At 43.8% G+C, this 17,309-nt stretch overlaps 1 protein-coding gene across 5 annotated transcripts in view; it reads right to left on the minus strand.

The window, feature by feature from the left end:
- Positions 1-694: 694 nt before the first annotated feature.
- SMG7 (SMG7 nonsense mediated mRNA decay factor) overlaps positions 695-17,309 on the minus strand; it is a 51,838-nt gene continuing 35,223 nt past the window's right edge. For 3 of the 5 annotated variants that reach the window (XM_085068709.1, XM_085068710.1, XM_085068711.1), the window contains 11 exons: positions 16,993-17,112; positions 16,321-16,756; positions 12,574-12,718; positions 10,967-11,355; positions 9,855-10,220; positions 8,239-8,388; positions 5,842-5,922; positions 5,120-5,279; positions 3,518-3,688; positions 3,254-3,405; positions 695-2,752 (listed from right to left, as the gene is read on the minus strand). In XM_085068709.1, the coding sequence (XP_084924835.1) occupies positions 2,639-2,752; positions 3,254-3,405; positions 3,518-3,688; positions 5,120-5,279; positions 5,842-5,922; positions 8,239-8,388; positions 9,855-10,220; positions 10,967-11,355; positions 12,574-12,718; positions 16,321-16,756; positions 16,993-17,112 (2,284 nt within the window). In that variant the 3' untranslated portion in view covers positions 695-2,638. The remainder of the gene's footprint in view (positions 2,753-3,253; positions 3,406-3,517; positions 3,689-5,119; positions 5,280-5,841; positions 5,923-8,238; positions 8,389-9,854; positions 10,221-10,966; positions 11,356-12,573; positions 12,719-16,320; positions 16,757-16,992; positions 17,113-17,309) is intronic. The other 2 variants (XM_085068712.1, XM_085068713.1) reach the window with 2 other exon arrangements.

Below are 17,309 nucleotides of genomic sequence, written 5' to 3' on the forward strand. Positions count from 1 at the left end.
CTCATCCTGCTCCAACCCACAATTCATATTTGCAGGGACTTTAAAACTCCCACCAATATAAGCAGACTTTTTTTCACCATCAGGAGCCATGCTTCAAAGCTTTTCCTGATCAGTCAGAAGAGACAGTAACCTAGAAAGACACAGGCTGGAATCCCAGAGCTTTGCTCCAAAGGTCCAGGGGCTTCCTCACTCTGTATTCTATCACCCAAGGCCGGGATAACCCCACTATGCCATTGACCTAAACATCACATTTATTTTTAAAGGAACTTATTCTGGAAACAATAAACTCCTGTCATTTCAAAACATTTCAAAACCAGAACATCTCTGGAGTTTTCTGTGACACACCTGGAAGCTTGGAAACAATGAACATGCAGGCAGGTGAATGGCAGAAGGGATAAGTCTCCTCCACCTCCCACTGCATGTGCTCTACTAGGATGAGTCTGCATTTAAAGAGGAGCTCTGCAAGCTATTTACATCCTACATTTTTGGTTCAGTACATAAAACACACTACACAGGCAGCACAAAACCACAACCGAACTACCTGTACCAAGCCAGAATCGCTGTGATTTATCTAGGTCTCTTTCAAATTAAAAATCAACTTCAAACCTTTTTCTGGCTTCTCCAGAAAAGTAATGTGTTTTTAAAGGCCTGAAGCCAAGTCACACAGGAAATAAATGCTATACACAGACCTCGATGGAGAGAACATAGTTTAATTAAAGGCAAAGCTGATTTCAGCAGCTGCAGTTCTTGCACAGACAGACAGAAAACACAAAAAAAGCTTACGACACAACCAGTTTCCATTGGGGGCCTCTTCCCTCACTCCCCCAGGTGCTGGAGGGTGGGTGAGGTCAGATGCATTCCCGAGGCCGGGCGCTCATGCACAAGTGGAACGGTGCAACTGGGACCTGGCACAGCCGGGAGTGAGATGGTGCTCCTGGTTAGCTTGTCTGGGGTGCAAGAGTCAGTGACGGTGCAAACATGGGAATGTCGCAGCTGCCTGGGCGCACAGCTTGGACACACACCGGGAGGGCTGGAGGGGACACACAGGTCGGGCTGCATCACTGCTGGGTGGGAACGTCACTTTTTGGACTTGTTAAGGGAAATACAGCTTCGAAATGCAACACAGAACAGTGATGTTGCTAAGGTGGAGCTTGTGGGGAGCTGCTCATACCCCCGAGGATACCGGGTCTCCTCTGCCTTCCCTTTTTGTATTCTCTTGGGCTGCCCAGACTCCGGTGTCATTCGGCTCCTGCATGTGCTTTGCTCTGCAGCTGAATTCCAGCCCAGAGATCCTGAATCATCACACAAACTCCTACTGCTAAAAACAGCAAATGGACATTGAGACTGTTTCCGTAACTTCCCTGGGAAACCTAACAAAAATGCTGTCCTTTTTCTTTAACAAAGCTTCCAGTCTTCCTTCCCCCAAATAAATAGCAAATAAAAACGTTTTTTCTTTTCCCTTCTGCACCTCTTCATCTATGAACAGCACAGTGCTGTTTCCATGTGTCCACGGGTGCCTTGGATTTGTTTCTGGCACTGAAAGCCTGGGGCGGCAGCTGGGACAGGTTTCTGCAGAGCTGACCTGTGCCTTGCTGGGCGTGTAGACACCCTGTGCTGTCCGGGCTGGCTGTTGGATTCACACAGCCCTGCTGGACCCCTGATTATTTTCTGCTGCGGTAATGAAACTACGAGCATTCAGCGAAGATGGGAGGATGGAAAGAACAAAACAAAAACAAAACAAAAACCCCCATTGAAAGCTTTCTACCTACCTATTAAAATGAGTCAGGCTGTGAATGCACAGACTAGCCTGCCCTTTCTGGGGCTAGCCACTATGCTACAGTAAAATGTACAGGAATCACACATTAATTTAAAACCCCTTAGCAGTTAACTTGCTTTTCAGCAGAGTGCTGCAATGCCCCATGTCACCCCTTATAGCTCAAACACCTCCTGAGAGGAGGGCATTTCATGCTGGAGTCTCTAACCCACCCAAAGCTTCTGGGTGAAGCGGTAACAAGTGCCAGACTCTCCTTCATGAAACTCCTTTGCTAGCCCAGGAGATAGAACCCCACCTCGCCAACACTCACTGTGACCAGAGCAGCAACTGGGGCTCTCATTGCTACACACTGACTATGAAGCACGTCTGTGTATGGAAGAATTCAGTGTGATCTTACTACTGAGATAGTAATAAAGATGTTTAGGAGTAATTTCAACTACATTCTCAGTCAGCAAAGCAATCATTAATGGATTCCTATTGTATCTCCCCAAAGAGAGGAAAAGGATTGAGAAGTTCTCATTGGCTTCTCCCATCTGCCCTTCCCTCTCAGCTTTTACTTCCCATGTGGCTAGGGACATGCACGATGGAGAAGGTGAGAGGTGGTGATACCAGGTTACTGAGTGAGCCAAACAGCAGTTCCTCTCTCCCTCCGAAAGGCCGGGGGATGGGAGAGTTCCTGATGTTGTTTGCTTGCACTGCAGACATTTTGCACACACTCAGTGGGTCGGTGGAGCACTTACGCCCTCCTGACAGCAAGGAACAGAAGAGAGGGCTGCCACCTGCACAGGACTGTGTGTGCCAGTCCTGCAGACCCAACATGCCATGGTGTATGGAGCCATCGTTGCAAGGGCTGCCTCCTGTGTCTCAATGCGGCGGGTTCATGGTGCCTTGTCCGCGCTGCTGCTTCTGCTTCTGCTGCATCAGCAGCTGCTCCAGGGCTGAGGGGCCAGGGTGCATCATGGAACTGGACCAGATGGACTGAAAACAAAGCCAACACTAGCACCTCCTTGTGTTAAGATAGCCCCTCTGCCAGGTGGGAAGGCAGACACCATGTTCTATATTCTTCCTCTTTATCACTCATACCTGGCTTATCACAAAAGTTAACTAGGGTTCAAAGAAGACCTTCTAAAATGAGGCTCCCTGGAAGAACCTTATCCTCCTTCAGAATCCTCATTATCATAAAAATTCATCCCATGTTAACTATTACTATTCTTAGACAAGTCAAAGCTGACATTAAAATTTCTTCCAGTTCTGCCAGCCTGGGCTTGTTCCACAAAATTCTCAAAACCAGCAAGACCTGGAAATTTGTGATGTCTTCCTGCACTGGTGATACCTCCCACACTGCCTGTGTAAGTGAATCTGCAGAAAAAACTTCAAGCTTCTGGCACTGAACTCTGACACTTCCAGCAGGCTAACTCCCATCAGGGGACTGTCCAACCCCACAGACCCATCACTGAGCACAGCCCCAGCCAAACACACCTTCAGGCTCTCCATAAGCACAGCTGAGGAGTCCTCCATGGCGGGAGGGCCTTGGGCTGCCCAGGTCCCACTGGGAGTGCTGGACTGCTGCCAGCTGCTCTCCGAAGAGGATGATGTTGCTGGGAGATAGTCCAGACCAAACCCTCCCATTGCTAAAACGGCAGAAAGACAAGTTCAAAGTGACATGGCAAAACCAGTGCAAAACAAGTATCAGTAGCTGATGGTGTCCGACAGCTCCATGCTAACCTGGAGTCTGGAACTTGCCTGGTTTATCTGTTTTCCAGCGGTCTGCAACTCTCCGGTCTCTGTTGTCTGGAGTCCCAATGGGTCCAAAGTTGGAGAAGGGAACAGAATTGTGGTTATGGGTTGGAGGGGAGCTTGGCAAGCTGCTGGGGTTGGAGGAATGAGGAGACTGGCTGGCTGGTGTTGAATGATCTAGGGATTGCAAGGCAAGAGGAAAAAACGGTCAGCAGAGACAGCAGGAACCTCCCAATTTTGAATTTCTTAGTGCTGCTGTGAATTCTGCCATCAACCAATTTGCTACAAGGCTGAAGGTCAGTTTTTATTCCCCCCATTGCATGCATGCAATGCAAATTCCTAAGTTTTGAGTGAAAATTTACAAGAACAGAATGACTGTGTTTAATGCTTACCAGAAAAACAAAAACCACGAAACGTCATGAGAGCTGGCTAGGCAAAGCCAGTTTTCCCCATGTCTCTTGAAGAACTTGTCTGAAACTAAAAGAGTAACTGTCTCCAAGTTTGACAAACCAATAGAAAAATTAGATTAGACCTTGAGGAGTTTCTTCAACTCCCAAGTCTGGAAATGTTTTATACTTTTGTGAGTCAAAGTAATTCAGACCAGAATTCAACAGTGAGAAAATGAGGGAGCATGAAGCAGCTTGTCCACAGGCAGGTCAGAGCAAATGAAGAGGTGAAGGGAGAGGAAGTTGAAGCCATGTGAGCCAAAAATTGTGCTAAAATAAAAACACTTTGCAACTCTCTCCATTTCACCCACAACGGCTTTTCCGGGTTGGTTGCAAAAGTCCCAAACACCTCATCCACTGCAGATGTTATTTAAAATCCACCCATTTCTTAGATTCAACTAATTTCTCACACTCTTCTGGATTTTTACTGAGATTACAGTTATGACATAACAGTTATTGTTTATGCCTGTAAGATAATTACTAACAAAGAAGCTGCTTAACAGTAAAAAACCAAACCCAACAAAAATCACTACTGTTGTATTTTCCTCCACTCTTCAGTCATAGTTTCTATTTCAAATATCTGCATTATGAAATCCAGTTCTTCCTGCTTTTTCCAAAAAAACCACCAAGTATATGGATGTCTGAGTTAAAGCCCTACTCCCAAATGGCTGTCAAGAAACTGAGTTAAAGAGATTTCAGGATTTAACACCTCCTACAACATTTATCCTGCTGAACTATTTAAAGTAATATCCAAGTTCTTTACACTATATTAATTACAGAATTCCCTTGTATTTCTAAGGATATATAATGTAAAAAAGAAACCTTCAGAGACCTTGTCAAGCAAGTTTTCTGTTGTATTTTTGGGGTTTTTTTGTTTTGTTTTTTTGGTTTTTTGTTGGTTTGGTTTTGGGGTTTTTTTGTTGTTGTAGTTGTTTGTTTGGGTTGTGGTTTTGTTTCTTAGAATTTGTTTGGTTTTGTGGTTTGGGGGTTTGTTTGTTTTATTTTTCTTGTGCGTGTGGTTTTTTGGTTTTTTTTGTTGTTGGTTTTTTGTTTCTTTTTTTTTTTTTTTTAAATTTCCAGTTACATGCAACTTGGAGTTGGTTTAGACTTAACTCAAATGCTCTTAAATCACTAGACTCAAGAAATACCATACCAGGATTACCTGAGCTGGCTGGAAGGGATGGAGACCACGGAGTCCCTTCAAAGAGAGAATAGAGTGAAGTCTCCTGATGGGCAACTGAAGGGGTGACTTCTGGTTTTGTGCTGGTATTCATGTTTTTTCCATATACCTCATTGAACATGCTGTTGTTCGGATATCTTTCCTGAAAAAAAACAATGTAAGACCTGAGATGTTAGATTTATTTCAAACACTGAGACTGTACAAAGGAAACAATTATAGTTCAAAGTATTTCCTAACTCCTTTTTCACTTCCCAGCCCTATCTTTGACCATTTAATTTACCTTTAAGTCCATCACATTCTGAATAAAGACAGATTTCTCCTGGCTGTACTGCAAAGTCATCACAGAATCTTCAGAATTCTACTACTCAGAAAAGTTATATCAAGACCCTGCTCAATTCTCTGGAAGAGAACAGGTAATTCATTGCTCTGGAAATGAAAACCTACACACCGCAGCACCCTGAGATGCACATTTTCAGTCAATTTCATGACTTCACTGAGAGCAAAGGGCCAATGAACTCAGTAAGATTCAAGAGTACATCTGCAGAGATATAGCTAAGATGAATTTGGGAAGAAAACTGATAAAGGCAAAGACTAGAGTTGATACAGACTGAAATGAGGCATCCATGTGGGTTTCTTTTGGGTTTTCCACTGGCTTAACCACAAGCTGACACAGCAAAAGGGGTCGGACTCTGGTTCTCACTTACCTGATTAAGAGAAAAGCCACTGAGGGACAGGAAAGACGATGACTGAGACATCAGTTCTGATGGTTTTTCCAGCAGGGACTTCTTCAGAAACCAAAAAGGGGAAAAGAGCAGTTAGTGCTCAATGCAGGGAGCACAAGGAAAGCGGGTTATCAGAGACCGCCATAGTGGATTTGGTCACATTTACCACCTTTCTTGTATTTTAGCTTCAGCACCTGGGAGGACAGGGGAGGCAAGCTAACAAGTGCAAAAAAATCAATAGTTTCTACTACCTGTAATTAATAATCTAAACATCAACAAACATGACACCTGAGAGTCTCAGGCATACCCCAGTGCCAGAACTCCTTTTCAAATCCAATGTCTAATACTCTGATACATCTAGAGGGGAGATTTCTGCCAAAAATACCTTATGGCTGTGTAAAACCTTGTACAAGTGACACAGGATCCTTCCCAGTGACCAGAGGACTCCTTCAGACAAGATTAGACACTTGTATGTGGCTATTGACAGACTAATTTTTCAGTTCTGAGAGCATCCCTGTGGTAGAGACGTTCTTAGACAGCAAGAGCAGCCAAGTACTTTTTTAATTAAGATTAAATAGTCCAAGTGTCATTTAGCACTCTCTCATTTCCATTATAAATTACTGTAGAGAGGATGGAAAAAACCCCAACCCAAATGCTTAAAAGAAAGATTCCAAAACTCCCGTGTGTTTCCACGAAAAGGTATTATGGACCATGACCTTTTTTCCATCATTTATGCTATCTCCCTTTCACATAGCTGTTATTTCCAGCATAGTATTTCTTGTCTTTCTGTTTGGTTCTTACTATGATTAAGGAGTGAAAAACAGTGTCTTTGAAACAAGTCTATTCAGAGAAGAAATAGGTAAGTTATCCCTGACACAGAAACCAAAGAAAAATTACCAAGCTTGGCTGGTAGACAATGAACATGACCAAATTTAGCATCTGGATCACTAAGCTGCAGAATTAGTAAAACCATAAATAAAAATGTGTGTGGCCCAAAATAAAAGTTGTAGTCTTATTACAAATAAACCCCCTCTTGCACTCTTACCAGCTCAGCATGTCAGATGTTTATAAATTTATTATTCAAACCACAAAAACCTAAACTAGCATCTCTCCATCTTTAACACAGTCACAGTATCTGGAATATCTTTGCTTTTGTAAACTTAAGACAAATAGCTGCATTTTCTTGGCAAGCAGCCCCTAGCGTGTTAGATTTTCAAAGTGACAGCTCATTACTTTGAAATCACGTTTTAAAAAACAGACAAAATTCCCACTCTACATATCCACACAGCTTGCACAGTGAAGGATTTCCTTCCATTTGTCAGCAGACACAACAGTAGGAGCTTCAAAGGAAGCTGCTGAAGCAGGAGCTGTTAGTTTCTCAGCAAAGTTATCCAATGAGACAGAAGTAAGTACCTATTTGCAACTGACTCCTTGGGATGGCAGGTAAAATAACTGAGAAGTAGACTTTATCAGAGATTTTGAGCAGAATCACAAATAATTCTTTGTTACTGCTACTAATCTGAATGAGTAGGATTTAACAAACATGCTTGTAGCCATACAAAAAAGGCAGGCTACACTTTCAGAGGTAATTTACAAATTCAACAGCTCTGAGACCCTCCAGCTAGTGAACTACGGAGGTTTCAATAAAAAAAAAAAAGTAGGATGAAAACCCCTCTGTCAAAAATGACTGTCTTTCTGTAAGAGTTACTGTGTATTTATCCAGTCAATTGCTATTTTCTTCCAAAGCCATCTTTCTCTTTTACAATCCCTTCTGCATTGAATAGGGCAGCATCCCCCGGCCTCTATGGAATTTTTACATGCAGATTATAATCACAGAATCACATCATAGATTCGTAGAATGGCCCAGGTTGAATGGGACCTTAAAATTCATCTAATTCCACCCACCCTGCTCAGGGACACCTCCCACTATCCCAGGTTGCTCCAAGGCCCGTCCAACCTGGCCTTGGATGCTTCCAGATGTGGGGCAACCACAGCTTCTCATCTCATCTAAACCTTTTCTCTGTCAGTTTGAAGCCATTCCCCCTAGTCCCAATGACTCCCCACAACCCAAGCAGTGCCCCCCACTCTTTATTACTAAGCCCATACAACTACAGAAGGGCAAGTGCGTTAAATGATGCATCAACACCTTTCCTGTGGATTGTACTTACAAAAAGCCCACAGTTATTCTGATTTCTGAACCAATTAGCAGGCCTGAATTCAGCCCAAAAGCCGTATCATGGTCCCCTGTGAAAACTAGCTCAAAGGTAAGGCAGGGAAGTGGACAGGAGGGATGGGGCGAGAAAGGAAATTCACATTTCTCATCATCTCACAGAAGAAAGAGATGCCAATTAAGAGTGAGAAGCAGCATCAAATACATACAAAGAGGCTTCGTCCAGGAAGAGAGGCGAGAGGCCCCAGCAGAGCTGGGTAAAGATCAGGAGGATTAGAGAAAATCAGCTCTTCCTCCTCCTCCAAGGCAGCCAGACTCTTTAACAGGTCCGGAGGAAGCAGAGGGGAGCTCTTGGGGTCCTAGTGACAGAAATGAGCACAGTGAGACAACAGAAGGCAGAAAGAACAGCCAGAGACAGCAAGGCTAAGCCAGAGCAAAAGAGCAAATAGCAAGAGGAAGGCAGAAGGCAGCATGCAGAGGGCGAGGCGAGAGTGGTGCTGAGGCACACAGAGAGAGAGCTCTGAGCAGAAACCACCACCAGCCACACGGCTGAACACACACAGGGAGAGTGCCACACATCAAAGTGACAGCAGGAGGTTTTCATTAGCGGAGCATGTGCTTCCCCTTGCATCCATGCCACATACTGAACCTGTTTCCACGTGCAAGGACAACAAAAAAAATCTTATAATCATTCTTCTACAGCTGACCTGTGAGTAATTTAGGTTTCAAATAAAATTATGTTCGTGTCTTCTCTATTTGTGGAGTTTAAATCCCACAAAATTGACTTCCACTGGTGATGGCTGCTACGCCAACACAGAGCTGACCAGCACTCTGGACCAGTAAAATCTGCGATGTGCTGGTCAGACTTGACATCTTGAGTTTTGTAAGGGATGCTTAAAGCACAAGCATTACAAGCACAGCTTCTCTCTGTAGCACAATGTGCTGGCACCTAGGCAAGATTTCCCTTTTAGGAACAAGAACAAGGCTTTGACCCTGTCTCCATCTAGAAACCACAGCCTGACATCAGGGTAGGGGCAGACTCCTGTACATTGTCTGGCCTTTCTCTCTGAAGGATGAGCCAAGTGATCTCAGCTGAACATCTCTATGTCCTGAGTGCATTTACAGAGGCACACCCAACCAAATGTTTAAAGAGACCTCTGTTTAAGCCTCCTTATAAACAACACCAAAAGCGCACACAGACAACTCCAGGGCTGTCAATAAATAACAAAGATTGCTGGGTTTATAAATAGCAACATGCAGCACAACTGCATTAATAGAAGCAAAGTATTCCATTATTGCAACTGGGAGCTAAGGAAGCCATTCAGCTCTCTCAGTGTGGTGGGATTTTCAGGAAAAACTAAAAATTCAAGACAAGACTGCTGCTACCATCCTTGATTGCTCAACCTGAATACTGCAGCCTCAGCCATTCAATTCACTATAGCAGTGCTAGGAGTTGACCTAAAGTGTCATAATTCAACTGCAATTATCTGGGTGGCTTTTATGGTTTTCATCATTTGCCAGACAAGAATTTCCCCCAAAACTATCAGCGGCCATGTTTCTCGACCTGGCAGACACAGTGCAGAGATGGATGTCAAATCCACACTGAACAAGACTTACACCTACTTGAAATCAAATCTTCAAGAGGCTGATCACACACGCAGCAAACTAAAATGGGCAATTCATCATTTTGTGCTGGAACCCCATGTACTGACACTCAGGTCTCTTCTAAATAAGCTCACATTGACCTACTTGGGACCACTGGGCATTCCTGAAACAGGGAAACTTCCAGAGCCTTGATTTTCGCCACTTGCAGCATGGATCTTACCTCAAAAGTCATCCTGGAGACAGCATCCTGCTCGGAGCGGAAGACTCCCTGTCGCTTCCCCCTGCGGTCCACATTTGACTGCTGGGCCATTACCCTGTTGTCAGTTATGCCATAGGAAGAGTCCCAGTAATATTCTGGCACCTTGACTTCTGAGGGGTTCTGGTTATATGGCTCCATTGGGAAAGGCTTCATTTTTTTCTCCAGAGGTTGCTGTTGCATCACAGGAGGTTGTAATGACTGTTCAAAGAGTTTGAGAGGGTCGTGGGCCTGCAGGTAATAGGGCTGCTTTACAGGCATGATCTTCCCCAGGGAACTTTGGACTTGAGGGGGGTTCCAGAGCTGCTTTGACGAGTCTGTCTGTGGATACTGAGGCAGAGACACAGGATTTCACCAGTGGGGAGGAACAATTAATGTTACCTGAATGCCTAACTCCATCCACACTGTCAGCCTGGCTCATGCGTGACAGCAAATCAGAACATTTGCGGAATGTCTGTGTTATTCACCACAAGCAATCGCCACAGGTATCTAATACTCTCTAGTCAAGCTTTAAACCAACAGCCAAGGATAATCCTTACTCCAAACCAGTACCTTATGAACTAAAAGCCTACAAATGAAACCTTTAGTAAGGTACTGAGCCAGCATTTTACTGCCCAGAACACAAGGAGGGTCTCACCATCGGGTCCAGATTTGCCAGACAGATTTTCTCTAGCATAAGGTGAGCAAAGAACTAAGAGCTGTAAGGGAACTGACACTGCAACCAAGTTAGCCAAAAGGAGAGTGCAGGTGGAAGTCCACGCTCAGTCCTTATCACTCACACAAGAAAACTACAAAGGCCTGAGACAGGCAAACCACCTCCATACCTTGTCTACAAACAGAAACACACAGCAAATAGGTGGCAGAAAACACATTCCGTTCAAGTACATACCTTCCTTTCAGTTACAGCATCATATGTTCACGCCCACCAAACTTCAGCTTATTTTCAAATTTGCCCAGAAGTTCACAATCAAAAAATTCTTTAAAGTCAGTTTTGAAAGGTAATCCAGAAAGACAAGTCTTGAACATTGCAATTTTTTTTAAAATAAAGCCTAGCATGTAGCACAGGCCAAGTTTACCTGCTGGAATCCGGAGTGGTGTGGTGGGCTCTTCCCCAGGGCCTGCACAGCTTTTGTGGGGGACTGTTGCTGCTGCTGCTGGGCCAGAGCTTGGACCTGTAACTGGCTTGCGGACTGTGCTGTTGCCTGAGCTGGTAAGGATGAGAGGGGTTGCTGGGAAGGAGGTGGTGTTTGCTGAGGTCCCTGGGTCATTGGCCCCGGTCCAGAGGGCCGTTGCTGGCTGTAAGGAATGTGGGATTGTTTCCCACCTTGCACCTGGTTTCCTGCAGGCGAGTGAGCTGTGGGCTGGAGAAAGGTTCCTGGGACAGAAACACCACCCGGGAAGGTGTACCCCGTGCTCATGGAGAAAGCCACAGGTGGGGGGACAACATAAGTTGGAGGTGGAAATCCTGGGAAAGATAAAGAATGAACCTTTAATCACAATCTGGCAGAGCAGACAGCTCCCTCCAGAAAACTTTTAGTGGGGCTTCTCTTCCTATGCTGTTCATTTAGGAAAGGAGGCACCAGTCTGCATATATGCACTACAACGTCTTTCCTCACCTTGGCATGTACGTGGCTGTGATCACACAGGGAGTCAGTTTGCTCAGCAGTTTTCTTACAATATTCCAGGCACTGACAGCTGTCAGCCATGGCAGTATCTGAAAGTCATTTATTTCCCCACCCCTGTGTCCCCTCCTCAATCTCCCTACTTTTTTTAACCCCTACTACCTTTTTCCTTCATCATTCTGGGGTTTTTGATGCTTTACCTCAAAGTGCCCTCCCTTCAAATGCATTTTCAGGGACTAAACTTCTGCAGGAACAAACAGAAGCAATCAGTACAGTAAATCTACTGCTTCCTCCCAGAGGATCACCAGTCTCTGAATTAATTTAGAAAGTGACAGCTGGTAACCAAACAAATCTTCATATCCGTAAGATCAATTCCTTCCCTGTAGTTCACACTGAAAAAACAGGTTTGGAAGGCAAGCTTTAATTCTGTGTCTCAGATTTTATGCTTTAGGACTCAGATTCTGTGTCTCAGATTTTATGCTTTTTTCCTCTGTCTTATATTGAGGAGCTCCATGTAACAGGTGCAGGGAAAATACAGCTTCCAGTTATTTCATGAGCAAACATGGATAGCAAGGTATGACAGGCACACTCCACAGCAAAATGGGACACGCAGTGCACCAATGGTAGCAAATAAAACCACACAAATTACAGCTGCAAACATAAGCACCACTACAAAAGAAAGTAAGTTTTAAAGCAAGCAGTGTGATTGATCTTTTGCAATGGAGTCTGAAGCACAGGGAATGATTCAGAAGCAGTGCTAGAAGAAGGCTTTGTCATGTTCAGACTAACTACAGGAGCGTGAAGTTCCTTGATCTCACACCCACTACACCAGAAGGCCGGTGGCAGATTTCATGACAGACCTCAATTCTGAAGCATAAGGAATCTTATTTATCTCATTTCAGATTTGCTATGCCCCTTCTTTACTACTTGGTAAGATTTTCAACAGGAAAATCCATGTTCATTAGCACAGCCCCTACCTTCAGAGACTGTACCAACCACTACTACAGGATTTTCTTTGCAGTCAACAATAAATGACACTTCCAAAGAATGATGTAAATTACCTGGCCGGCTAGGAAGGGGAGGGAAGGCTCCTGGGTGATGAATGGGGATGAACTGGGAACTGCTGGCCTGACTTGGAGTCTGAGTTACAGGTGTTTTCCTGGCTTCAGACACTGGAGTCTTCCTCATCTCCGTCTGGGATTTTACCTGATGCAAAAGAAAGTATGAAGAAATTAAGTCCCTTTTCCTAAATGTCCACATTAACCATATCATATCTCAAGCCAAAAATGAAACTCTCAGATTGTCTGAGCGATGATTTTCTTTTCCCTAAGTAACTAGAAGAGGTTTGGAACACAGACACCCTCCTCACTGACCTCAGGCAGGTTACCCTGAATGTCCTGAGAAACTTCTTGCCTCAAAAAGCAAAAAAAGCACTCAAGGATATTTACTCAGAAGATGCAAGAGGCTCCTTCTCTAGCAAGAGAGGGGGAAGCAGACATAATATCTCACACCATCCAAGGAACTTACCATGCTGCTCATCTGCAGTGTTTAAAACCAGAAAGTTCAGATGTGCTTCCCCTAGAGCACTGCTTCAACGTAGCTGATGCTACTTACCTGCAGCACCTTAAAAAACAAACACTGCACGTTTTTCCTGAGGAGTTTTCTTAGCCTAATCCATACGGTGATGTATATGCACAACCTCCTGTACACTACGGAGTTCTTTCGACCCAGAGAACATAAGACAAACAGCAGAAGTACTTCACCTCATTCAGTTTACTGTGTAACTGTGGGGTGTTCTGTTAAAAGAGCTGAACCAGTTAAAGGCAGAGAGAAGAATGCAATGTACTGTTTACCTGATTCTGAGTCTGCTGCAGTCTGGGTCTTCCTGGGGAGGAAGACAGAGGGGAAGACTAATTTCCCTTTCTGTTCAGCTTGGCAGAACTGCCTGGAATGTACGATGGAGCAGGCAGGAAAAAGACAGCAAGCAAGGAACCTGGGCAATACAGAAAGGGCCCAGGAGTAGACCTGACACCAAGCCTCAAGAGCGAGCAAAAGAAAAAGTTGTATCAGGGACCAAATTTTAAAAAATCCAAACCAAAACTCTCTGAGGTTCATTTAGACATTTAGTATTGCTAAACTGAAAGGAGTTACAGGACATTGGTGTTCTGCCAAATTACAGTAGTAAAGGGATAGGATGCATTCAAATCCTTTAAGGTTTTTTTTCAAATTGAATTTCCCCATTCAGAAATTATGGGAGTGTAGGGTTTTTCCTGCATTTGTAAAACTGGGACATTTGGCTGGATTTTTCATCTCCCACTAGAAAAGGTCTGGAGGGAACTCCACCTCAAGGTTCTGGCTAACGCTGAACACTACAAACAACGCAGCCCTTGCTCATGCCATATCTCTTCACCCTCCATCACATTCACCATATTCAACTTACATTGTGCTGTCCTTTTTTCCTCCACAATAAGCCAAACATTTTCATAACCCATATCAAGCACTATGCATTATTTTATGGAAATGCTGGAGAATTCAAATTCCTGCCATGGGATTTTAAAACTGGAGCTCTATCTATCAGAAACTCAAGGATGCTGTAACACATTTCCAAAGGATGGTTTCCAAAAGGACCCCTGCATGATTTACAGTTAACTTTATAAAAACCTAAATCACTGAATTAATTAATCAAGACAAATTTCAGTACTGTCCTTGCTTCTACTTAGTATCACCACAGAAGTGTCAATGTTACCAAATATTTACCCCCACAATGGTTCTAAGTGTTCCTACACAGTGCTTGAGAGAGGCACCATTTCTTCACAGTAACCTCTCTTATGAGTATGCTACATCTTGAGTAAGTCTGCACTGAATTTCCTTAGCACCCAACATTCTCTTCTGCAGAGAGCAGATACTCAGCCCAGATCACATCCTGTCTGAGCATGCAAGTTTCCCATGTATCTGCAGAGCAGGACTGATCACTTCTGTACAACATTCTTCACATTTTTGCAAGTAGGAACGGCAGCATTTAAGCTTCTGAAGGCAATGAACTGTGTAGGAGATAACGCCTGAAATTGCCAGGAGTCATACGCAGAACACAAACAGTCCACCGACTGGTATGAAACCGACACTCAGTGTTGGGAGAAGCAAGCCCTTCCTCTATTCCGGAGCAGGTCTGGATAAGTAAGTCCATCAAATTATATGAAATAAAAGGCATTTCACTGGACTTGTTGCCATAAAGACAGGTGATGAAGCTAAAAATTAAATAACCATTTCTACTCAATAAGAGACAAACAATGACCAAACACATTAGAGCAGATTCTGCTACAGCTGGACTTGCTGTGTCTTAAGACTAAGTCAGCTTATTCATCAGAAATTTGCTTATCTTCCCTATCCAAAAAGCTACAGGTACTCCTCAGATCTGGTAGGTTTTTATCCACCAGAAGTCCTTATTTTGCAAGACAGGGGCACAAAGACCAAAACTGGGAGTTATGCTTGGGCCCACAAAACCACATTCCAAATAAATAAGAAACTTGCTATTCTAACTCACCTATGCTGGTTTTCAGATACCAGAATCATGTTCCACGACTCACAAACAATTCCCCCATGGTTTCTGCAGCCTTTACAGAAACCCTTTGTACCCCTTGGAAGGGCTCCCCTGCAAAACCAACAGAATAATACTGCCAGTTCAGACATTCCATTTCAGAACCATGATGTTTAACAGCAAATCATCAGGAGGAAAACAGGGAGAATGATCCAAGGCTCCTAAACACCACAAGCTGGAAAGAATGAAAGAGATGGTTTGTCTAGCCTACAGAAAAGACCTCAGTTGCACAGGCCTTTGGAGCAGTTGCAAAGAAGAAGAGTTATTCTCCAGATCTGTCCTGGGCAGCAGTAATGGGCTTACACAGAAGCAAGGGATGTAAAGTGCATTAGGAAATAATTTCCACTTGCAAGAACAGAGAAGAACTAATACAGTTTCTCTAGAGAGATAATAGATTCTCAATCACTATCATTGAATGGTTCCAGTTGTCATCAGGAAATGACTGAGATGCAGCCAAATTGTTCAGGTACAGATCAGATCAGCCCTGAAACTCTCTACCCTGATTTACTATAATTCAGTGGAAGGCAGACCAGAAAATTCACTGTTTACTTGACTGTTTACTTTGTATGTAATGCTCAAAGAAATAGATAAAAAAGCATGCCCCTAAAAAATATAACCGATACAAGAGCAGCTGACATAAAAACAAACCATTTTGATCAAGTAACTGAGCACAGATTGACAATTTAAGAGCAGTGCGGCTTTCATTACTTCCACAGACACACATCTGACTGCACCCACAGTACAGAGGATCTTACTTCACATACATACAATTTGGTATTTTCGTGACATGTTCAGTTTGCTGAATGTGCAACCAGTCAACTGAAGTGAAAATGCAGAGTACCCAATTCCTTCACAACAGACCCCAGAATAGTGAGAGCATGACTACAACCTGGCCACATGAACTGCCTTGGTGGCCTGAATAATTTGTGAAATTGGTAGAGATCTGCTTTTTAAGACAGTTATGGCAAGATCACCTCTCATTGCACCTTTTTTCCCCTCTCTCTCTGAGATAGCATAAAGGAAAAGCAAAGAGACCCAAAGAACACCATCACCAGGTCTTTGGGGTAGAAATGTCTTTTATTTTTGAGCATTAGCTGCACCTACAGGGCCCACAGCAAGACCTCAGCTCTACCATCCTCTACACAAGCAGTGACTGCCCTTACACAACATGGTACCACCTCAGATACAATATCCCTCTGAGATAGAGGCTTACCTGAACTGCCACATTCTGCTTTCCTGCTTCCTGCATCTTATCCAAGCTGCATTTCTTGGTCTCATTCTTTCTTTTATTGTTATCCTTCTTCCCATCATTCTTACTGGCTACTATTCCTTTGCTAAAGTCCCGTCTCTCCCTCGCTACATCCTTTGGGGGGTAGATGCGCCCTTGCTCTCTGTTTGTCTCCCGGGGCTTGATGTTTTCTTTGAAGGTGACCATTGGTTTTTCTCCTGCATCACAACTGTTGCTCAGGCTTCTGCCAGAGGACAGCACTGATTTAAGTCCAGGGCTTCCGTCAGCACACAGCAGCTCTGCCATGGATGTCTCCTGCAAGGCGAGACTCTCTTTGGCTTCACTAGGGTCCTCCAGTAAGACCTCCGGGATTTCTGTCACAAACAGTAGCTTTCCTACCTCATTTTCACACTGAATCAACCTGAAAAAGACAAGAAGGAACTGAAAAGCAAGTACATTAACTACATTACTTATCATAATCAGTCTCTGAAGATATGGCATGCAGACTCACAGTACATGTTACTACTGCTGTTAGCATCTTGTGCTCACATTACACCCAATTGCTGTGTTGAGCAGAGAGAAAAATAATATTCCATGTTGGCACCTGTGTCACCTCGACTTCCAGCAGCACAGGAAACACAAAGTACTTGCTATTACCTTGGCTGGTTATCGGCAATCCATTTGCCTGTGAAGATGAGGCGTTGCTGCCGTATCCGACACTGCTGCCCTTCTTTATCCCCTGTAATTGCCTGGTGGCCTTTGGAAAAATCCAAGTTCCTAGTATTGACACAGAAGAGGGAATATTAATTACACAATTACCCTCTGCAACATCGTATTTTTTTAGAAATAAAACGTGTCAGCATTGCATTATTAAAAGCTGTGAACTTTTACCAGATATTATTCAAAACATGGCTGTTAGGGGACATCTGATTTACAGACATAATTCTTGTCTGATAAGATGCATCTACATTAAA

This window comes from Lichenostomus cassidix, chromosome 8 (genome assembly GCF_008360975.1).
Source record: "Lichenostomus cassidix isolate B80296 chromosome 8, HeHo_3.0, whole genome shotgun sequence".
Lineage (NCBI taxonomy): Eukaryota > Metazoa > Chordata > Aves > Passeriformes > Meliphagidae > Lichenostomus > Lichenostomus cassidix.